Source organism: Eleginops maclovinus, chromosome 20, assembly GCF_036324505.1.
Source record: "Eleginops maclovinus isolate JMC-PN-2008 ecotype Puerto Natales chromosome 20, JC_Emac_rtc_rv5, whole genome shotgun sequence".
Taxonomy (NCBI): Eukaryota; Metazoa; Chordata; class Actinopteri; order Perciformes; family Eleginopidae; genus Eleginops; species Eleginops maclovinus.
In genome coordinates this window covers 15,488,591-15,512,975 of record NC_086368.1, presented here as the reverse complement: position 1 = coordinate 15,512,975, position 24,385 = coordinate 15,488,591, and the positions used below count along the sequence as shown (strand labels likewise).

At 40.5% G+C, this 24,385-nt stretch overlaps 2 protein-coding genes across 2 annotated transcripts in view; both read right to left on the bottom strand.

Annotated features, from left to right (window-relative positions):
- Positions 1-13,717, bottom strand: part of LOC134882783 (potassium voltage-gated channel subfamily B member 1-like) — a 33,038-nt gene extending 19,321 nt beyond the window's left edge. The window contains 1 exon segment of the mRNA XM_063910718.1: positions 13,163-13,717. Within this exon segment, the coding sequence (XP_063766788.1) occupies positions 13,163-13,717 (555 nt within the window).
- Positions 13,718-16,091: 2,374 nt separating this feature from the next.
- Positions 16,092-23,720, bottom strand: LOC134883012 (prostacyclin synthase-like). Its single transcript, XM_063911096.1, has 10 exons — positions 23,071-23,720; positions 22,278-22,401; positions 21,642-21,817; positions 20,950-21,093; positions 20,338-20,465; positions 19,569-19,750; positions 17,614-17,767; positions 17,118-17,299; positions 16,530-16,681; positions 16,092-16,397 (listed from the first exon to the last, which is right to left on the bottom strand). The coding sequence occupies exons 1-10, from the start codon at positions 23,136-23,138 to the stop codon at positions 16,247-16,249; spliced, it is 1,461 nt and encodes a 486-aa protein (XP_063767166.1). The 5' UTR covers positions 23,139-23,720; the 3' UTR covers positions 16,092-16,246.
- Positions 23,721-24,385: the final 665 nt, after the last annotated feature.

Here is a 24,385-nt window from a genome sequence, read left to right as displayed (position 1 = left end):
ACAAATGTGCCAGACTAAATCCTGATTTAAAAAGACACACACTTTTGACTTACAATTGTGTGCTCTCTCACTCTAGTTTCCCAGGCATGGAGCTCAAGTGGAGGGCTACACTCTATGAGAAAAAGGCTAAACACATGTCAGACGGGTGCTTGACGCTCCCCACACTACCTGTATCCATCCAGGCTTGCTGTAAACTGGCCGACAGTCAGGCACGCTGGCCCGGCCAATCACTGCCATACATGGAGATCCTGACCCCAGATAAAAACACACTTCTCCCAACGCTTTTCCTGACCCGACACGCTCTGCTTAATGGTTTTAGCTCCATTACCATCCATTTGAGATGATGTCTACCAGTTTCCATTTCAGATCTTTATTTTGAGTAAACAGATTATTCTGTGTCCAATAGGCAGTCACATTGTTTAACGTTATGAAAGAAATCAATCAGGGAGCTGGTTTACTTTACTAATCTGCCTCTTCTGCTGCTAGTGCAGCTGCTGACCTACACTCATATTCATTTGATAGAGAAACACCCTTCCCCCTTCTGCTGCTGATCACAAAAGTGTTTAAGTGAAAAGACAAGCAAGGTTGGATCAATAAAGTGACACCTTTACATTTTGGATCCTTTTGGGACAGATATTCAAACCAAAGTTAGATTTGTTTTCCTACCTAACTGTATGAGAGAAGCCGTTTCTGACATCTCACTCCAAACTTATGCACAGTATATTTCTCCATGACCTTTCAACCACATCCTTTCTGAGTTGATTCCCAAATAAGTTCTCTCAGAGTGAGAGATCACACTAAGATTAAAAAGCAAATCCGTAGAGATTTTGCAATGCTGTTGCTGCTATTATCCACAGAGGCACGGTTTCAATGGGATAGCCCCTGGGATTTCTGTCTTACACTGATTTTGATCGGGGCAGAGGGTTGATGAAAAGGCTCTAATGAGCTGTGATCTCTTCTCATATCTTCAAAGCTCTGTCCTGCTACAAACCGACTGTCTGGACCACAAGAGAAAGTGTATTACATGAAGGCATAATGGCATTAAGATGACTTGGACATGCTGTCGTCATAACTAGTTTGTCGTAGATAGGAAGACAGAAAAGGAACATTATCTGTCAATGTTATTCACAGGTCAACTTAACATGTAACACAAAGTATTTTCTATTATACTAAGTTATATTTTACGGCAAGAAGCGATACGGCAAAGCGCTTAGCATGGAGCTATTGTAATGGTGGACTGTTTTTTAATCCTTTCTCCAAAACTGTAGGAAGGAATTAAACTGTTTATCTGTTTAAACATAAGATGCAAACATTAGCATGTCTCGCTAACTATTTCAGCCGACGTTTTTTTATTTCAAAATATGAAGAAACTGAGCATCACTTAAAGGACAACTTTTCATATTATCACTAACTTCTGGGTTAGAGATACTATGAAAAAGTCCAGCTCACTACTTGCACATCCAATCTGTAGTATTTGCCCAGTGTGTAAAGGTGTTTTCACAGTCTGTTAGCTTAGCTTCAGTCTTTTACCGGAACATAAGGTAGTTAGCCATCAATTCAATATTAAACAGTCATTAAAGTCAACTGGAGATTCTTTAAGCCGTTAATCAAGCTAGCTGAATTGGCATAGCTGGCTTAAGTTGATCAAATCTGATTGCAAAATCTATCATTTCGGAATCAGCGGTCGGCAGCTATAAATAACGAGCCTTCATCCGCTTTGTTGAAAAATTCAAGTAGTGAAGCTGCTATGTAATTATTATAAACTGCATGTGTGTTGTGCAAAAAACAAAGGGAAGCTTAAGAATGCATATGCAATGCAATCAGCCAGTGAGTGCAAAACGGCACAGTCTCACACTCTCAAGCCTCGACCCCCGTCACACTGATACAGGGAGCCTTCCCAAAGTGTCCCAGATGAGTGTGTGTTTATGTCCACAGAGAGCTGCACCTGGGAACCCAAATGTGTTAATGTAACGACAAGAGAGTCAAGTTACCCTCACATCACTAACCCTTTCAATTTACATCACGCTGCTCAGTTTACACAGGACCCATCGTCTCAGCTTCTGTTCTCCTGGGAGATGGAGCTGCCTGAGGTGGTTTGAGAGATGGATGTCGCACACAAAATGAGCCGACAGATGATGAATTCCAAACTAATATGAGCCGAAACCATCAGCTTTAGATGTATTTCATGGGGCGGTTCTGTGCATTGCCACCTAAATAATAATAAACAATCACTGTTATTGTGGACAAGAGATATCAAGGAAAAAAACGATTAGGATGGAGGTATGTATCGAGCCCTACTAGAGAGTAACTCACTTTGAACAGAAGGGTAGAACAGGGTTGGTTGTAACATTTATTAAAAACGGAATGGTGCCTTGCTCAGGGACACCTCAGTAGCAAACAATCTTTCGGGAACTTGAACCAGTGACCTTCCGGTTCCCAAGCTAAGTCTCTATGAATTTTGCCTCTACCGCCCACGCCAGGACTTTTAGTGTTGTTGATGTAAAGATCCAGCTCTTCTCTGTTTCTCTTCTAGGATTTTACACAACTGACTCTTCAAAGGTAAGTTATTGCCTCTAAAACGTATGATTGCTGTGTTGACTCAGAGTTTTCCCCAAGGAAAATAGAGACAAGCATGGTATGGTATTCATATGTGCACAAGACATTTTTTTAATTCTATATCTTATGAACTGAATTAGCCTAAGGAGAGTTATGTCCTTTCATTCTTTCTGACACATTACGTTGACAATCTCCAGTAAAATCTATTCACAATACTGTTTTTGAGGGATTCGGATGAAGATCAACCAGTTCTCTTGTCTCCATGCCCACACCCTTCCAGCATATTATGACCTTCAACCTGAAACCCCCCTCCTTTTTTTCCCTGCTTGGCCCACTTCACAAACATGCCTATATAGCTCCATGGCCTAAATCTCAAACCAGACAGATGTAAGAAAATGTGCTTGGGACTGGTGTCTGGTAGGCGGAGGGAGGAAGAGAGAAACGAGAGCAGCGAGTAGGATGAGGTTCTGGCAGCAGACTGGGGGGAAACATGGACTCCTGGGACTGCTGCCTGGAGATTAGTGGGATAGTGATTTGATCTCACACAATCCACCCACTGCCAGGCTATCCTCCTCACTGATCTTAGTGTAACACAGTGTGGTATGCTAAGGATTGCATTTAAATTATGAGAAATGCGTAGGACCTTTCTGGGATCCTTTAATTCAATGCGCCACATAGTTTCTACCTGAGGAGGTGAACTGCTTCTCTGTGGTGTGATCCTGGCAAACAGAGCCGTGTACCACTAAGGTGAACTCCTAAACTCTTTTAAGGCTCATCTAGAGTACTCTACTACCCTAAGCAATACTCCTGAATTTAATTACAACAAATGATCATTAGTTCCTCCTCAGTCAGCACACCACAGGACACTTGCATAATTACCATCAATATTAGCATACAAATGCCCCAAATAGGTGGCCTTTGATTCTCTTGCAACACAATGTGTTCACTCTGGATTTTCCATATTTTATACTGACTCTTGCTCTTCTGCCAGGGAGATTTTTCTCTGGTAAACGCTGCATACAATACACAGTTGATTAACTTTCTCTACAACACAAACATATTAAAACACATTCGTATTAAAATATTTCAGTTTTAAAAACATGCAAAATCAGCTGAAATTCTTCCCTGTGATGACCCAGAAAACCTTTTCTTTCCCATGTTGTATCTCTTTCTCTCTCATTTGCACCCATTCAGACAAGCATGATAAATAATACTACACTACCACATACATATTGTGAACACATACAACCTGCTCAGTGTACCATGCAAACAGGTTGGTTATCTATTGATTTTTATTTAAAGTTTGGGCTCTTTAATGATGAACCCATTATCCATTTCACTGTGGTCCAAAGCCTGATGTAACTTGCAGTGACGTTTGTAGATGTTGATGCACAGCAGCACAGCTTTTGTTTGTTAAACCTGCTCTTATGAACTGATCTCTGGGACTTCGGTTGTGGAGAAATTGTTTTGGGATTTCTGAGATTCTTAACTTGTTTAATTTGTTTAACCCCTATTAGGTAACAGTTACAGCAACCATTAGGTAACAAGCACAAACAAGCACCCATACTTTTGTGTGCACATATAGCACTATTGGCAAACCTAATAAGAAAAAAAACTTTGAGAAATGTGGCTATTTGCTGTTTTGCAGAAGGTTAGATGAAAAGTTAATTACTAATTAGAACTTGTCTAATCAATATATAGCTATCTGGCTTCTGCTGTGGCTGTGTTTTCATTTAACTCTCGACAAGATAGTAAACATAACTATCAGCATTTTTAACATTTCCTTTAAGTTGATAGCAGATATTTGCCTAACTTTACAAGTGAATATTAAAATATGTGGCAGCACTTCCAGCTACACTAAGGAGCACCAAGTGCACTTTAACACAAAAACACTCCAAACACTTTCCTTCCCCAGAGACCCTTTCTGCTATCACACCAATCAGTTGAGTGCTAGTCTATCTAACAATAAACCTCGCTTTCTCACACACTTCCCTAACACTCCTTCTTTCTGTCTCCCTCTGGATGAAAGGAAACCTTTGCAGTACCCTCTGCTTATTTACAAAAGACATCTTGGTGACAGTCTGCTGTTCGGAAATGAGATGGCTGCCAAACAGTTTGATGAAGAACATTACAACATCAATGCGTCTATTTAAAGATGTGTGTGTGTGTGTGTGTGTGTGTGTGTGTGTGTGTGTGTGTGTGTGTGTGTGTGTGTGTGTGTGTGTGTGTGTGTGTGTGTGTGTGTGTGTGTGTGTACATGTGTTACCGCATTTGTTACTCCTTGGGAGAGTAACATTAATATTGTGCTAAGGTAGACAATCTGGTGGGGCGGTGCTTGGTGTCACACTCAGGTGGCATCATAACTTATCACAGGTTGTGCTTCATTAGGATGAGCAACGCCCTGTATAACATTAACAACCACGCGCTTCTGCATTGCCCTTCTAAATCCTTTTTGTGCAAACAACACACAAAGAACACTGCATCTTTTCTGGAGAAGATACCTGCTAAAGGATCACCTTTTCCATTGTAAAGAAATACTGGTGCTCCTGTTTTTCATACAAAATGTATCACATAGTAAATAGAAACACGCTTTATCTGCATGTTTTTGTGGGCTCCCTGTCATTATTGAGTGCCTTTGTTTAAGTTATTCCAGTGCATTTGACTTAAAGAGTGTAGGCGGACACATCGATCCAAAAATCAAACCGAACTCCCCATGACTGTTACCCTCAGTGAACAGACACTACCTCTGCTCTGCTGATGCCTGACACAACAACTGTTTTTTGGTCCACACAGGTGAAAAGTAACGTGAGAAGGTCAAAACAAAACCAAGAGAAGATCTTATCCTCCAGCACTGGCTCAATCCATCCCAGTTATTAGAGGTGGGGACACTGGGGAAACCTGTCAACTCCCACTCAAACCAGTCCAAGCTCAAACCTGCATAATCTCATTAAACCACTCTGGGACAATCCTCACAACCAGGCATCACAGGCGCTGTGTGGGCTTGATGAACTCAACCTCCTCACACTGCAAAGGATAATTGTAAAGTATATTTTAAAATGTGCACCAGTCACACAACTGGATCTATAGCTAATTCCTCTGTTGGTGAATGCACATCTCTAACTCTGAATGCGAGGTGTAAAATGAAAGCTGCAGATGAAGGGATTTGAACATAGCTGTTTGCTTTTCATTCTCACTGTATTTGCTAAAGAGCAGAAGCTTTTGAAGCCATGGAAAACAATGGCTCTCTTTCTCACCCATCTGCCGCTGTTCACATGCAGAGCCTCGGTTTAGCTCTTCTCTTTACATACTATACTGTTCTGGGCACTTTCTGTCTTTATTTCATAGTGACGAGACAGGACAATTCGGTAGGGGAATGAAACGCTCAAACTGGTGGCCTCTTGTTTTAAACTTCATGTATTTCAGTTTATTTAGAAACAGCAGTTATCTCACATAGATGAATCTATTAACCATGCAAGTTTACTGTACTTTTATATATCTACAGTGTGTCACAAACACTACGCAGACTTGCAATGCGATATGCTCACATCAACTGTAACCCAACGCTTTGTTTAAGCAGCCTGTCTAGCATGGCAGACTTGATGCTCCACATTGAGAGAGCGGAGGCGTTCTTGTGTTAATTGAATCTGTTGTTGACTGTTCGACCATGGAGCTCTCAGGTGTGGGGATCTGTATCAAGTTCAAGTAATTACTGCTGCTCAGTCATGCAGCTGCTGTGAGCAGCAGCACACACGTGGACCTCCTCTACTACATTTTTAATCCAAAATGATGTTGAGAACTTGTGTTGGTGGTGTGTGAGTGTTGTCTCAGCCACTCTGATGGGACGTGTTATTTTTCTTAGGTTTATTTGCACATTTTGTGTACAGTCTGTATTGTTGTAAAAACATCCAGCAACTCATCATTTAAACCTCAGAACACTTACCTTTTTTCTCCTACTTTGCACAAAGCACACACAACAAAGAGCTAGTCGACCAAATAGGAAGAAACAAGCTGATTTGAATATGTGTACTGAACCTTATCTAGCCTTGTGTATCATGTGACTATTCCCATCTAAAATAAGAAGCCCACAGGAGGCAGCCATTATTCAAAAGATGCACTGTGCTCATTATTAAACCATTACAGAAACTGTAAATACAGTATATTTTGTTGTATTTTCCCTCCCTAAGAATACATCATGCTTAATCATTCAGAAATAACTTTGAAGAGCAATGCTATGCAGCAGCACTGTTCTAAGCAGTAAATTGCTTATTATATAAATTATAGCTCCCATGCTCAGCTACCTCTAAATACGACTGAGGTTTCTCCTTTAACCTTCTCGTATGACCAGAGGATAACATGGTCATGTGGCAAAGTCTAGGCATGGATGTATAGGAAAATCAGTTGAGCTGTCATACTGTAGACAAACAAAAGGACTAAGCCCTAAATTTCCTCACTTACATCGGGTTTCTTTACTGTATGCTTGACAGCTACAGTAAGTGACCCTGAATGAGGTAATCATGACCAAGGCAGCTGGTTAAAAATGCACGAGCCATCTTTTTGTCCTGCTGTCACCAATTGATGACAACCAGGGTAAAGCACGTGTAGCACTTGAGTTGGGTAAGAAGCCACAAGTGCAGCATCACAGAGCAGTGTCATGGAAAGGAAGAATCTGTGAAGTTCAGAGATGGATTGCATAGATTATCTCCACAGAAAATATATCTGCTGTCAGAAAATGTATTAGACTGACTACAGAATTTCACTGCATTATTCAGTCATGCCTGTCATTCCTGTGACTGGGTGGCTGGCAACTGACCTTTTCAGTCTCAGCCTGCTGAGTGAGCGATGGAGACCTTGGTCTGGTATGCAACTGTATCCTTAGAAACCAGTTTTGCATGCAATGGCTTTTGTGGGAATGCGTAACTCTCTGGAAACTTTGGTTCCTCTCTGCGGGTGACCACTCGGCCCCACACCACTCTGCATTTTCCTGAGTGATGTTCCCTCTCTGACAGGCCTGTCTGAATAATGAATGAAGTTCTTCAAAAAAGTAGTCATGCCTCTGTCTCCTTGAGAGTGACCTCTCACCTTTTTAAATGTCAAACTTTGTGTTCCACAGTCCTAAACCCTGTTACACCAATGAGTACAGAATATAAGCAAAGTCACAGGGTGTGCTAAGTAAAAAAGGCACAGATTTTGAAGGTCTGTCGACAGAGATACTGTGCAGTGGGAGTGTGTATGTGCATGTGTAACATACTGTGTTGCCCCAGCTGGCCTACGTGATGCAAGATCACCTCTCTCCATGGAAACTTGAGGTCAACAAAGGCGCTACAGACAATTGACCACCTCCTCCTGAAACATCTGCTACAACCAGAGAATGAATGATGAATGGATTGATATGCTGTCATGTATTAAATGTACCCACTCAAATCACAATGACTGTATTTGATAATTGCACAGTAGAATCATGATATCCCAAATACTATAAAGACTGACAACTAGTTTATCTTCACAATTACATTAATGTGTTTACAAGAAAACCCTCAAAACTGTTTATTGATTTTTGACCAATTGGGGCAGTAGCTGTAAACACAACACTGTAACACTATGCAAACTATAGTATTTATTTGAGAGAAATCATTTCCGCTGAGCATATAGGATGCATGTGGAGCACTCTCTCACCACTACACAAACAATTTAATCCTCCTCTCTGCAGTTGGGCAGATTTTCTTTATCGATTAGCAGCCACTTTGGTGAGCGTTTTACATCTTAGATGAATTTCTATTCATGTGTTTCCGCAAGCTGATCAAACGACTTAAAAGGCATGTAATGAATCAATGATGCTGATGTGTCTCTCAATTTAGAACAGAGTCTGTGTGGTTCTGATTGCAAAAGGTCATATATTCAGCTCAAAAAGGAGAAGCTAAAGATAGATATCATAAAATAAAAGACAACAAGCAAGAACTTGAAAAGTTGTATCATTAAATTAATTGGTGTTTTTTTAATTAAACCTCATAATAATCAATTTTTTCCATGTGTGAAGGAAAGAGGAACAACAATAGCCTGGATACAAGATGATAAGAGACCAAGGAGGAGAGAGAGATACTTTGTTTGCCTCTGTAATCTGCAGTACAGTCCATGTGACTCTGTGTATGCTCACTTGGTGATATATGTTATTGCTATCCATCTTGCTGCTGGGAAACTGGGAGACATTGATTTATAGCTTTTTAAAACTCACCTAAGCACAACGGAAGAGTTGTTGTCAACCAGCATCAGCCGTATTATAAACGATATAGCCCAACACCTGGCTATTAGCAATTCACACATACAGTAAGAGAAAGGTGGGGAGGGAAGGAGAGACAGAGGAAACTCTAATCCTCATTGTTTGAAGCCACTGTTAAAAATAACAACTGTGGAGACAAAATCATCCTGACTGTACTGCTGCATCTCCTTTGGTCCTGTACACTCCTCGTGACACAGCGCTGGAGGTTAGCATGACTGACCGCTCCTTGCCCTCACGCACGGCTCTCAGCAGGCAGCAGTGGAAGTCACACGTCTAATGACTGGTCAGTGTGCACCCTCAATACCAAGCGTGCCTTAGATCTTACTGTGTTTGCCATCGATTTCCTCCAATTCATACAAAAAAGCACCCTGCCAGCCCACATGGGGTTTATCGTTCAAGAGGTAACAAAGCACACACAGAGCCATTGCCAGCGAGCACAGAGTGATCTTCACAAACAACAAAGCAAAGTGCTTACAGTGAAGTCAATCGGGCAGATCTGATGTGCGGTAAGGAGTGCAGTTAACAGCCTCAAGTCATGGTTGTCTCTGACTCGCTTAGAGGAAAAGTTTCCATGCAATTAGTTCAAACAGCCTCTGCCAAGGCAGGACAACTGGGCGTCAGTTTTTATAGCTCAGCTTCAGCGGTGTAGAGAACGCTACAAGGCTTTAGGGAGACAGGAATTTGAATTCCCTAAGTGTACAAGTGTCAAAAAGTCTGTTAAGTGAAAGTCTGTAAGACTTTAGTAACTTTAAAGTCAGAACATGATCCTTTCCTGCCTGTTACTTATCAGTATGGTCAGTCAACTTACAAACAATGTATATTCATGAGCTTTGGTGTTGACTTTAAAATATGCAGTGCAGTAACTTGAGTTTTCAATGTTTCACAGTAACCTCCATCCCAACCAATGCCAGGAATAGAGTGCAAGTGTGTGTGTGTGTGTGTGTGTGTGTGTGTGTGTGTGAGAATGTGTGTGTGTGTGTGTGTGTGTGTGTGTGTGTGTGTGTGTGTGTGTGTGTGTGTGTGTGTGTGTGTGTGTGTGTGTGTGTGTGTGTGTGTGTGTGTGTGTGAGTATGAGTGTTGTGTGCACATTCAAATTAAGCTAGATACTGATAGCTGCCTTCTCACTTACGCAGAAAATGTCTGTGTTATGAGCTGATTGATGAACCGTTTCTGGGACGTTTACAGGAAGCGAGGTTTAGAGTTTACAGCAATGACCGTCCTAATGCTAAACACCTGGAAGTGTGATTTATACGGTGACTATGCTCCTTATGAGATTGAGTTGCTCCTTAGGGAAATTGAGCAACAGAGGCATGCTTAGACATGTTGTATTATATATACTGGTTTTACTCACAGCCCACTTACCCTTTCCTTCCACTGGGCCATGCTAAAAATGAGGACAGCGGCATTCAGCACATACTGTTCTGTATCAACAAAAGCTTATCTTTTATTGATGAATTATTACCTGCAGGTCCCCCCTCAGTTTCCAGGAGTCCATATTGTTCTGCTAAATAATTTGGTGGGCAGACCGATGGTAGAAATGCAGATTCATGTGGGTATAAAACTATTCAGTGAAACTTCAACACTCCCAGGCAGAATGACAGACTATTAAGTGCTGCACACACAGTGTCCTTCGTGGCTGCTATGACATGAAAAATAGCTTGTCCAAAAGAGCAAGTGCAGGCGGTTATGTGTGTTTGTGTGGAAGTTGAAGTTAAGGTGACAACTGGAACTAGAGATATTCAGAATCACACCTTCCCTCTCCGGCATTAAGTCAAGCCTTATTAATGTGCAATTAAAATTTCATCTCAGCTCTGAAAAATAAATGAAGCACAATATGTGTTTGGGAACAAGGCTTTTCACCGATGCAACTCTTCAATTAAGCATCGGGAACAAGACTGCATTTAATGGCCAATTAACCTCAGTTTGACTTGTTTTTAAATGGTTTTCTGTGGCATGTGGGAAAACTAAACCACAAGGAAATGGCCCTATTTGTCAAACAACAGGAACTTATTCAATCGCAGTGTCTTGGCCCCTTAAATTGTACACACTGTGCATTCTGTGTTTAGCTGAGGGCAAGAGTTTGCACGCTTCTATGACCACGAGAGGAGATAATACATTGCAATTCTATATCTCTATTGAACTGTGTAAAGAATTTCTAGCTGAATGATGCAGCCACAGGGAAGGAGAGACATTAGCTAAAAAGTACAACAACGTACGTGAAGAACACAGAGGCACTTTGAAAGGTGGACATTTTGCTGGGTGTGATTTATTTTTTAAAATGAGTTTACAAAATATTGCATAGCAAAATAAAGTCAATCAGGCGTTTATGATGTGCCATGTAAGTCGTTCATACCTTTGCAAAGTAAATATTGTTACATAAGAAAAGCTATTATTATATGGTCATGCTCCCGATCCTAATTTCCTGTAAGCTCAGTGAACAGAGAACAGCCTGAGAACAGCCAAATGAAAGAAGGTATTCAAAGACAGTTTACAGTGAAAGCATTTCGAAACAATCCTGAGTATTATTAAAGCAATGATTTAAATGTAAAAATCATTCAACAAGATAAAATATGATAGAATATAATATCATATCATATCATGTCATCATTGCATGCATATTAGTGCATGAAAGCATGAAAGCACACACAAATAATTAGAGTCTACTAATTTCTGATGTACACAAGATGGTTTCATCTGCATCAAAATTAGTCTACATTAGAAAAGTATGATATTAATGAATACTGGCAAAGTCCCACAATATACCTTTACATAACCCCACTGTCGCTTATGTTTGGAGTTTGTTTTATATCATTGCTTATTCAAGAAATTAATAAGCTTTTATCAAAATTGGCAAATGATCGACTTACTATACTGTATATAAAAAATAATGACTAACAATGTCAAAACACTTTTGCAGATCCTATAGTTGTGACTTTTAGTTTTTTTGTCTCTAAAGTTACAATTACTTTGTTAAAATCCTCAAAGAGCAGTGGGTGTCTCTGGCAGTCGGGAAATTACAGGGTTATTGTATCACACTGCAGTAGGTTTGTAGTAGGTAGGAGAAGGGTAAACTCAGAGGAGACCTCCACAGAGAGAGTTCCTTGGCATGAATACCAAGAGACCTGGTGTTGGTGTTGCTTCAAAACTGAAGCAGGTCTTTCAGCATTCAATTGAATATTTGGAAAAAAATAATTAAGAGCTTTAGCAATTCAAGGTCAAAGATTGAGCAGGTTATTTTCAATTGATGAGCTGTGTAAATTATGCAGGAGCCCCTGTTCAAGGACATATTTGAAGTAATGATTTGATCATGGTATCTTGCACATTTCTCTGCTCACACATTGACATACTAACTGAAACGTAGCACATCATTTTTTACTTTCCTTTTTCATTCTCTGCAGGAAAGTGGATTAACTGCAAAGGTCAAAATCTCTTAATGTGAATATTCCCCAAATGCAATTATTCAACCTTTTTGATTGACTTTTGACCCAATCACTTCTTTAAGTCAGTCCACTTTAAAATGCTGTTAGCATGACTACATTGATCCAGCGACGTGAAGCACCCTGGTCTCTGGAGTGAGTCTGTTAATGAGCCGGATGATTGAATGCTCGAGTGGAAATAAGGCAGGGGTGGCTAATGAAGACAATAGGGGTTGACTGCTGAAGGGATGGGAGAGTAGGGTGTCATGTGGTGGTCTAAAAATATATATTCTGTACAGTATACTGTAGTTTCCTGCAGTCGTATATGATTACACACTAACAATAAGTGTCATTCACACATCCTCTTGTGTTGCCAATGAAACCAAACAAGCTTTCAATAATTACCCCAAGAGACAATCCTTGCTCAGGAATAAATATCTGACTAAAACCAATCAAGGGAGATAAAAAAGACTGTCTTCTTTTCACCAACAAAAAAGGATTTAAATTCACTCTGCGGGGAAAAAACCCGCAGCCTAGTCTTTTTTTCTCAGGGTCAAAAACCTAGTTAAGATTATAGATTTAAGTAGAGTTACAGAAATAGTTTCCATAGTAATGATTAAGCTAACGTTTGTTGATACCTTTGACCTTCACCTCTGAGCACACAACATATTTCTTATGCTCTTCCTCCTGTACTCAAAAGTGACAGATTAAAAGCACTGGGTAAGGGTAGAAGAAAGTTAGACATCAGATCAAGCTGTTTCAAAAAGCCTCCAGATGTTAAACTCCACAACCCCACAACCTTCCCTTCAAGCAATGTCCTGGTTTAAAATGTTAAGTAACATAGTCCTGTCCTCTCTCAGGTTACCCACTACTTTCACTTTATCTGCCCTGCTTGTGTGGCTGTGTTGCACATTACCTTGGCAGCGAATGATGAGCTGGGCTTCTCCAAAAGGTCCCAAAGTTTCTGCCTCTTTTCAGAACAGCATGTGGTTGGAAACTCCTCTCCGACCCTTTCTCTCATGCTCTCAGCTTCTCTTTTCAGCTCTTCGTTCATCTGCTCCTTTTTCTGGTGGTACCTGGCCTGGCAGCAGGACTCCAGGTAGATCTCATCGATGCCCCAGAAGTCCAGCTCTTGGCTGAAGGACAGAGCGCACATCTCCTCCATCATGTGCAACTTTCCCGTGCGGTAGAAGTTCAGAATGGAGGTGAAGGCACCGGGGTGTCTGTCGAAAAAGTACTCATTGTTCTCCAAGCTGTAGTCGTCACATATCTCCATGATACAGTCGTGGGTGTTGCAGTCTCTCAGTTTGCCCAGTCTTGTGCGGGGCAACCTGTCCAGCGTCCTCCACAGGACTTCATGAAGGAGACCCCCGACGTTGAGTCTCACCCGGCGGGCCTGGGTCTTGGTGCGGATGATGTCCATGGCATCCGGTGGCAGCGAGGACTGCGAGTGAAACCCCTGTTTGATCATCTTCACTCAAGTCCTTTGGTCACTTGAAAAGACAATAAGATAGAGTCCGGCAGGTTAAGAAGACATGGTCCTGTAGATGACTGCATCAGGGTCCCTCCTCAATTCTCCTTGTGACTGTAATAAAAGAAAGAGAAAGAAATAATTTAGGCACAGTTAAGCGAGCAGTGTCCTACAGTAGCAATGTCAGGTGGTTTATCCACTCATCAGAGAACCAAATAGATATTTTAATCAGCTTTAAGAGGTACAGCTGCTTTTCCTGCTAACAAGGGTGGAGAGCCGGGCCAATGATAAACTGGACTTCACTTGTGAGTGCTGTCCGGTGCTGAAACGTCGGTCCGTCACTCGGCAGCCCGCTGCCGGTCTATTGCTGTCCGCGGTCTCCGGTGCTGAAACGCCTCAGCTTGGGTGGGACAGCGAACAGCATTTGAACTGTTCTCAGGAGGGATACTAAAACTAATACTATGACCAGTTACCAACTTTGATTCAGCCCGTAACTCATCCAGTCTGATGTTTATTCTTATAAGCGGTGCAGTTTGCCCAGTTTGAGTTTTAAAGGACAAACTATTATAACAATTTAAAAACGTGAATTGAGGAAAACATGACATTATAATTACAGTATTCTGTTCATATCTGAGTTATGCAACATAACTGTATTTTTGGGAAATGTAATAATTATACCTACGAGATCTGGCAGGTAAATTGGTGCATATTGTAATGATGGTCAGCTACGCCAAATACAGATAGCGCAAAGTGAAACGAAGTGGGCTATAAAACACGATAGCATAGGAAACCTAACATGAACATAACAAAAGAATATGATACATACGTGTGTCGTTTTCATCCCGAATCAACTCATGGACGGATATGAGCAACATTTCATGAGTAAACTGGTAAAAACTTGTATTGTCCGTGCAGCTCTCCGGTGCTCTGCTGGGAGCTGATGGAGGCATCATGAGCTACGTGGCGACATGTTGAAAAATATAATTGTTTAACACAAATATCACTGTATCCCGTCCGCCCTGTCCACCCCTTCTGTGGCGAATCAACAAGTTCTGTTCAGAGAGAAGCCGGGAACACTCTGGCCACCTCTGCTGTGACTGAATGCTGGCCGGCAGCTGTGCCTGTGGCCGGGATCCTGCAGGGGGCTGATTTCACTCAGGCTCCTCCAGCGGCTACAGCCTGAGAGTTTAACCCTCACGGAGCCAGCGAGCCTCAGCTCAGCAGGCTATACTGTATGCTATTACTGCGCAGCAGTGCTAACAGTGTTGGAGGAACCCACAGCCTGGGATAAGACTGAAAACAAAACCCGTTTAAGAATTGTAAATGTAAAAAGTTTTACGTTTTTAAGTGATGCTATGATTCTATATTGATAGGGAAAATCCACAACAACATATCCTTATATTAAGTAAGGAGGGATGTAATTTCCTAGGATTTAGCATATTTTTTATCCCCATAGCAGGTTTGAAAATTTTTTTTTTAATTAATTTAAAAAAAAATATATATATATAATAAAAATAAAGATTAGACAATAACAGACAACCAATTACAGTACTAACACAGTCAGTGAAAGTGACCTCCAAGTAAGGCCACTAAGCACACTCAAACTGCATATCCCTACAGGAGTAGGGGATTATTAAACTTTCAACCTACTATTAGAGGCAGACATACTGTAGCCCTCCCTGGACAGTCACCTGCTAATGCTTTCTAAACTGGAAAGTGAGTGGTGAAAAATTCAATAAGAGCATAATCTGCTTCGCAGACTGGCATACAGTCAGGCTCAGAGGAAAATGTAGCCATTAGTTTCTACAAAATTACTCAACACTTAGGACACACAATTTTCTTGGGCCTAAAGGGATTGATTTTTATCAAAGTTGAGCCCTACCTTTGTGAAGGTTGTGTTATTTTCCAGGGTCAACGTGATGTAGACTTTTATCTCTAAGCAGAGTGAGTGCAGGTTGTTTGTTGTTTCTCTGCAAACCTGCACAGTACCTTACAAATCTTCAATCTGCGTCCACGGTGGATCTGTTCCTGCTAAGTAATCAGTTGCTTTCCAAACAACATATAAATCTAAACTTTCCAGAAGTCTCACTCTGCAAACAGAGGGCATGTGTAAGTGTGACAGATGTGTGGCCGGCTCTGTTTACAGTACAGGCAGTCCCCACATTACGCTTGTGCTCTTTATTTAACATACTGCTCCGAAGCTACACTTCTCACAGCTCCTTAAAAACATACCGTACGAAGACAAATTTCAACGTCTTATTAATAGTTTTACTCATAAAATAGTAATGTGGGATTCAGCACAAACAATTCTACGATTGTGATGGACTCACCAATCATATTACCCAAAAACTCAAAGAAATTTGACAACACAATATATGATTTACATTTATTGATAAATAACAAAATAATTATATACTATATCATATAAATAAAGGATACAAAAGTACAAACGGGCATATTGACACTGTAAACAATGTGCATGTGTTGAAATGTGCTTTAAAGATCAGTGTTTTGATTGCTTTTATATTCCTAGTGTGAATTTCTAGGTCTGTATCGGACAAGCAAGTCCCTTTCTGGTTGAAGCATCCCAAATCCATAACGATTGGCGTTTACCTCCGGCAGCTGAGAATTTGGGTCAGACAGCTCCAAATCATAGTTTGTCAACACCATGTAAACAAACCTAAAGAGGAAATGCAGATGAAACATGAAATTAGGACTTTCAATATGAAATTAAAGGCAACAAACTCATCCATTGTGAAACATGTTGAGGTCTTATCTGATCGTAAAGTTACATAGTTACAAGGACACTTACTGTCTGATGGTATTGATGGCAAACTTCTTTCCCACACAGCCATTGATCCCTGCACCCCATGGCATGGTGTAATATTTCAACCTTCTCCCTCCTTTATAAAAATCTCTCTTCACTGAGCCATCTTTATTCAGGAAGCGATCGTACTTGTATTTCTGGAAAGGAAACACATTTAGAGATGCAAGCAGTTAGAATGAGCAGATTTCATTCAGTTATTCAGAGTTTTCTAGATAGTTTAAGCTAGGTCCTAGTTGTTGGTTTGTTTAATTTCAAGTGGACAGTGTGTCAGTGTTAAGTGTCAGTGTAGCCTGCAATGTCCTTCCCACGCCTATTAGCTGTGTTTCTGTTCCCGTGCTCAGCTAATCCCTCAGAAGGTCCACAGCTCTTGGTTTGACCTCTACCCGGGCAGGGTCAGCGTTGTGTAGGCGTTGATTCCACCTTACATAAACCACTACACTAATTACACTTAGATCTGCCTCCAACTAGTCAAGACAATTAGTGCTATTCCTGTAGGCAGCACAGTAAGGTTTGGATAGAGCGAGGAGATTGGAAACAGGCAATATGTCACTTTATCAAGATAGGACAACAAACCTGTGGCTCGTGGTGAATCTCTGGGTCCATCTGAGGACTGTTGAAGGGGAACAAACACACCCTGTCTCCTTTCCTCAGCAGGTACTGTTGGCCATCAGCCATGTGGAGGGTTTTTTCATGCACTACCTCTCTGGTGATGAAGGGGGCAGCAGTGAGTCTAAGGGTCTCTTCCAAGACGCTATCTATAAAGGGGCAGAAAAAAGTGTGTCAATAATAAAAGAGCAGAGAACTCATTTGCAATATTTCTATAATTATAAATGAGATTTTATTTATCTTTTTTTTTTTTGTTCACCATAATCAACTTTTCTTAGCTGGAATTTTTCTAAAAATGTGTTATTCTTTTGCACTAATTTAAAAAAATGTTGCCCTATACATCAACATGAAGTGTATTAATCCATTCAACTTTAAAATGTGATTCCAGACTGTAGTTTCTAACTGACAAAAGGAGCAAGTTACTCCCAACAAATGTGTTATTCTGTTTACACTAAGCCCTCACCAAACACAGGAGTGTTCACAGGTCTGTCCAGTAATGAGGTCTCTGAGGTTTCCATCGGTGAGATACCACTGAACTCCTTCTTCACTGCTGTCAGGGCTTCAGGGTTTGTCAATAAGTAGCCCAACAGCCAAAATGCAGCAGGACCAACATTACCCTGAAAACAAACAAAGACTCACATGATGACAATGATAGGGTTTTAGTTTCACTCTGTCGTTGCATAGTGATGGCGCAGGTGGTTGTTTGTTAATAGCAAACAAGAACATCACATGACACCCATAGTGCTCATGTCTACTGTTTGTTAGAGCACACATTTCATTAAAAGACTGGTTCCATAAAAAAAGAGGAAAGCATAATGAATCTTTGGGCTGCTGACTGGATAAAAAGGCAACAGCTTCCTTTCATCTGTGTGGTATGAGAGAAGCCATGCTCTGGATAGTTTCACTTCTGGCAAAGCTCAGCACGGTAATGGTTTACTAAATAAGGAAACCGCTTGGAAACCGGAGGTCCCCCGCCATCTGCCTGCATCCAAGGGCAGGACAAGCTATGAAGCTATTTAGTTTTACAGCTTACTGGAGCTGTCTGCCAAGAAAAGACACATAAAATAGTGCACATTATGTAAATTTAATACAGTCATTTTAAATACACTACTAGGTGTGTTTAATGGGTACTAAAATACATAAACACAACTGATCCTAGAACTTCTCTATCCATTAAAAGATTTGTCACAGGTACATGACATTATCCAAACTTTTGGAAGATGTATTACAGACCTGAAAGCTTCCTTATACACAGAAATATTTCACTGTTAATAACAATATATATGACTGACATGAAAATATTGTTAATCATCATCACTATAATAACTGTCCAAGAAGTTCTTTTGAATTTCATGCAATATATTTGTTAACTTCCCTCACCAAAGTTTTTGGGGAAAATAAGAATGTGATTCAACAACCAAAACGTCATGTTTCAATGCTTGTAATCAAATGGGAATTAACCATGGTGACAAGTGCATAAAGAGGATGAGTAAGCAGTCTGAAGGGGAACACAAATGTTGAAGTTGGCCTCTTATTTACATCTTTGATGCAATAAGCGTTTCCAGCGTGCTGTTGACAAAACTGTGAGTCAATAGCAAGTCCAGTTTTATGTGAGCGAGAAGTCAAGATCAAGTCAAGATCAGTTCGGATTCACTTTCAAGACTAAAACCAATATAACTTTTGTTTTGTAGTTAAAATAGAAATAACATAATTCACTTTAACATTGGAAGAGATGGAAGTATGTGCATTTCTGATTTGAAGGCAGAATAACTGCTGTGAAAGCAGAAGTGAACAGCACACTCATGTGCCAAAATAAGAGTACTGCACAGTAGCGGAGGAAGTAGTTCATACCAGAATCAGGAAATAAAATGACTCCAGTACAATTACAAGTCCTGCATTAAAAACCCTACTTATGTAAAAGATTATGAATTCTGATGCAAATAAATACTATTTAATTCTTAAAGTTTGTAGAGTAGTCATTTTTGTTTAGCATAAATAATGAATCTGAGGAGTCACTAAAGAGGTCATGGGGTTGAAGAAAACTGAGCTCATTATTAGGTTAGTTATACACATTTCTGATTTTTTTTTGTTGTTGTTATTGGTGAAGTATTGGATAATTTTTGTATTTCAAAAGCTTATTATATATTTCCAGCTGCAGTAACTGTCTAAGTGAATTAATCTAAAAGTAAAAGTAATAGTAATAGTAGAAGTAAAACTATTCAGTATCAAAATATTGGAAAAACTAATGTCAAGCATTTCCAAACTGAACTTAAGTGCAGTATTTAAATAAATGTGCTTTCCCACCAGAGAGTGAATTCAAGTTCAACTGACAGACAGCCTCTCTAATCTCGAGAGGTGATCACCAACTGACATTCTTGCTTTGCACATGCTGAATATTTCTTTCAACATCTTGCTCACCTGTGTGGCCCACAGTTGCATCAGCACAGCTTTCTTTTGTGTCTCCTCATTGGCCCCATGCTCCTGCAGGAGCGTCCTGTAGGCGTGGAGCCAAGGGCTTGACTCTGAGTCCTGAGTCAGACCTGCTGGAGCCAGGAACTCCCACAGTCTCTGTCGCACACTCTGGGCCGTCCTCTTCTCCTCTGTCAAACAGATACACATCACAGAGTCAGACTAAACATAAGCAGTCAAGCTTAATGAAGTGCTTTACATATAAACAGATCATACAGATAGCAAGGTTTGACAGGCATGACTGGAGAGCAATGGTATTGTTATTGGCCAACTTTCATGTGTAATACAGGACAAATGCAAAATGAACAATGATACAGCACACAAGGAAAAACTTTTCTTTAGAGAGCTTGGGAGAGGTGTATGCAGTGAGCTGCTGGTACAAGTTGTATCAGGTCTGTGATGATAAATTGTGAATCGTAAAAGTCTTCAAAATAAAATCAAAGCTAGACGCTATGTAAGCAGCTGAGTGAGGGAAACTCTCCATGACAACCGCAAAACAGATCAGAGGGTATATCTAACAATGATGTCAATCCATGTTAGTGACTAATGTTAACAGTGTAAACACAAGTTACATCTTCTCCTGACTCATGGATTTTGATGTGCATCATAACTAACAGACTTTTGTCACTCTCATTTATGTTCACTTCACAGCCTTCCAGACTAAAACTTCTGATGAACCAAAGGATGTCTGTAGGCACAGTTAGTTCAGCATCATTACCTGGCTTCAGTGTGCCTCTCGCCATTTTAGTCAAGAGGCCATCAAACTTCTTGTACTCCTCATAGATGCTGGAGGGATCTGTGCTGTTGTTGTTCTGTTCTCCTCCGAACAGCGACAGGTACCCCGCCCTGTTGAGCAAGGAGAGATAAAAAGTTTGAGAACCTGTGGGGATCTCCGGGTGATGAATGCCGACAACTTTTTGCCTTGACAGAAAGATAACCAGCCCACGCAGTTATTTCATTCAACAAGAGATCCCCTTTCAACTGGTATGGTTTCCATTGGCCAACACAAGGTGCAGCTTCTCCTCAGAGTGTATGTCACTGTGTCAAAGGTAACATTATTACCTGATTTCTCTTTTGTTTACACTGATATTTCTTATCATGAAGGGCAGCTATATGTATATTCACATCCTGTCTCCTAATATACTCAAACGGAAAGGTGACCTCACACATTTGTGCCACAGTAGTCATCTTGCATTTTTCTTGCTGTGTTTACAAGCAGTGAACTGCAGGACTGACAGGTGTGTAAACTGTTTATTGGAAGGTTTTTGACGTAAAGGCTTCTTTTAACATAGTCAAGAGAGTGTGTGGGAGAGAAAGGGGGCACAATTACTTGAAAAGTAGGCTGTAAGAAAGGTTGAACAGTCCCTGCTCTTTCCAGTCTTTCTGGTTCTGAGGCATCTCAGTTTTCAGGGAGGCCTGCAGGTGTCTGCTCATGGTGCTGTTCAGCGCAGCCAAATTCACTCCTGTGAAGTGCCTGTGGACACAAAAATGTTGAAATGACAAGGAAAGGAGATGTTAAATGGCACACCATTAAGGGGAACTCCTGTAAGTCTTGTCACACTGATTGATGTTGACCTGACTTGAAAGCTAATTGTTGACATATGTTTCATATTTTCCCCGAGGTAATAAAAAGGCTTTAGTTCATTGTTAACATGAAAGGAGAGGTCAGCAGAACACATAACTTATCACATATATGACTTAAGAAGTATAGCTTCCAGAAAGCGGTGTGCCCAATCATCAATCTTTTAAACCTTGACATTAAAAAGATTGCTTTGTTTTTACATTGATGTCTGCCAGTTTCTCAATAGAATATGTGCCTGAGCAATAATGAAACAAGTAGCCCTAAAAATAGATTTCCCAAAATAGTAAGGGAGTTTTCAGAAATATCACTGTGACGCTCATTCATGATACTCGAGTGGTGGTATTTGCACGACCAAATTTCGCTTCTCTGTTTATCTGAAATGAAAAGGATAAAGAACAGTACACGCTTTCAGTTTGGAGTTCATACTAATAAGGACTTACTTTTTCATTATGGCTGAAACATTAGCTGGCTGGTGATGAGGGAGCCGCAGGTTAAAAATCCTCTCCATGAGAACCTGTGCATAGCGAGTAAAGTCCAGGGATTCTGAGTCATTGATGACCGTGTCGTAGGAGTGCGGATCCAGCAGCACCGTCACATAACGTCCAGCAGCACGCACCTGCACATCATCAGGGAAAAATGAAAATGCACGAATGGATGCAGCTGTAATTCTTTTTTCTTGCATGTTTGTGTGTTTAACTGTTTTGAATGCACTAAACATTATACATTCTCATATCAGTTGTTAGTGTTATAATGTATCCTATTTCTTAACTCTAAGTGTTCAAGCAAACCAAGTTAGTTTTCGCATGAAGGGCAGGATTACATTAATCTTTCAAATGAATGCAAAACTCTGTCATTTGTTTCAGGATAACTTGAAATCATCAACTCATGGTATCCTGATTTAAAATTCTAATGTTATCCATTTCATGCTGTTACATGAACATAAACCTATTCTTAAATCTCTAACCAGTAATCTACTGTAACTTCTGGAGAGGCAGTATTACCTTTATTCGTAAGCTGCATTTTTACGCTGAATTATTTTATGAATATGGACCTCATTGTTGGTGTTTCCTACTCACTGTGAAAATGTCGCCATGTTTCTGCTTCATTCGGTCCAAGAATTTGGAAGCATCTTTTCCAAACTCAAGTGCATGGCCTAACCAGGGAATAACTCCTTTGTCTAGAGGTGGATCGTTCTTGGATCTAAAGGGAAAATGAAATACAAATATAAAGTATAATTAATTTTGTGTATTTCGAGCAATTTGCTATTTTGAAGATGATTGTATTTGTTTATCTCTCTGACAGTTTAACAGGTTACATGCAGCTCTGTACAATGAACAACACAGTAATGTTTTATTTTACATATGCATCTACTGTGTGTGTCTCAATATTAGTGTGTGGTGTAACTACTTTTATGTCACACCTTTTTTTATTGTGACATGATAATTGACGTTAACAATAAAAGGGATTGGTAAAAATTACTTTTCAAATGATTCTTTTCTCATTTGTTATTGCTTCAGTGGAAAACAGGACTCAGTGAAGTGGAAAGCTTCACAATGGGGAAACGTGTATTTAACACTGCAGTCGTTTAACTGCATTCCTTTGAATGGAAAAGCCAAATCAATACAAATAAATTGGTTTGGCGTGTGCGTACATCACGCAATAATAGCATACTCAGGTGGAAGACAAAAACGTTTGACAAATTTGTCAGCACACTGCCTAGTCTTACATTGGCACCAGTTAACAGCAAACACGAGAATATTTTTGACAAGGGCGCGTAAGATTCAATGTCAACAGGTGAATTTCCATATTCTATTAACGTATCAACATCACGAAAAAAGCGCAATATAAGTAAATGAAAAAGTAACTCACCTCGATCTATGTGTGAGAAGGAAATAAAGCAGGACAGCTTGGAAAAGCAGAAATATGGTCCAGATCATCTCGTGTGTTCACTTCCTCGCTGCTCTGAGCCTATGGAGTCTCTTCTGCTCTCACATGGCTTTATTATGAGCCAGAGCTACGTCACCAGTGTTCGAACTATGCCGAGATTTTCGGGGGGTCCCATTTTTCTCTCGGGGTGGGGGGCGCTTGCTCTTGCGCTTGACTTGACTGATATTTTAGAGACCCCCCAACATTTCCCAAATCATGTTTTCGGGGGATCTCGTGTCAGTTTCAGGGGGTCTCGGATCCCCCGAGTCCCCCCGTAGTTCGGACACTGTACGTCACAGTTAACTCCAGTCCAACTTTTTCACAAATGCAGATGTGTTTTATCATGTCGCCATTTCCACAAAAATATACCATTATTTTCTTAAATTGTTTTTTCATTTCTCAAAATAACAAACATTAATCCAGACTCTCATTGATCTCAACCACTATTCCTTCGCCGTTGATCTTGGTTTGCTCTAGGTTGGCTACGTTGTTGACGCATACCTCTCTCATGTAATTGTTCTAGTCGATCACAGTTATTCCCTGTTCCCAGTTCGCGCTCGCACCATTTGTCGGAGGATGTTTCCCAGCACCAGGCGTATATGTGTGAATTACAGTGACCAAGTTAAGGCGTGAGATGAACAGCCGGTTCGCAGTGTGGAGTCCCAATTTGCTGCTTGCAGTTCTTAGAGCGGCAAAAAAAAGTGGCGACAGATAACCCAAAAGTACCCATTTTTTCGTATTTCTGGGGTAGAATGTGTGGGGACCCGACAAAAGTTGTTAGCGTTATTATGTAGTAACGTAGAGCACCTAACCGCATATGATTGGGAATTACCTGCCCTCTGGGAGCTTTAAAAATGGTCGTGCACAAACCACATTATTTGTGTTTACAGCTTTAAAGATAATGTATATAATCCCCCATGTTCGTAGTTCATAGGCTACTTACTCTCTAAACCGCAATAAAATATAACTCAAATGTGTCTCAGTTTTCCTATTTTACTACGATCTGCGTAATTTGTGTTACCTTGTTTGGGGAAATCCCATTAAGTGTTCCTGTTAAGCAATTGTTTATTGAAAGGCTAAAAGGAAGTGTAACCCTGCATGCAAGTGTTCAGGCACTCGAGCTATTCCTGTCGATCAGCGTGTGTCATACAAATTTGGCATCTTCCATGTTAATATGGGCTCATGTTTCACCACCAAGCCTGTGCTCAGGTTGTCACATGAAACATGGAGAAACAAGGGGGAAATTACCCTGATTGTA

Excerpts from the sequence above, each read along its gene's own strand:
- LOC134883012 (XM_063911096.1), bottom strand. The coding sequence starts at position 23,138 with ATGATCTGGACCATATTTCTGCTTTTCCAAGCTGTCCTGCTTTATTTC. Across the intron at positions 21,094-21,641 it reads GTTTCAGCCATAATGAAAAA|GCACTTCACAGGAGTGAATT; the intron begins GTAAGTCCTTAT and ends TTGTGTCCACAG. Across the intron at positions 17,768-19,568 it reads TGCAACTGTGGGCCACACAG|GGTAATGTTGGTCCTGCTGC; the intron begins GTGAGCAAGATG and ends GTTTGTTTTCAG.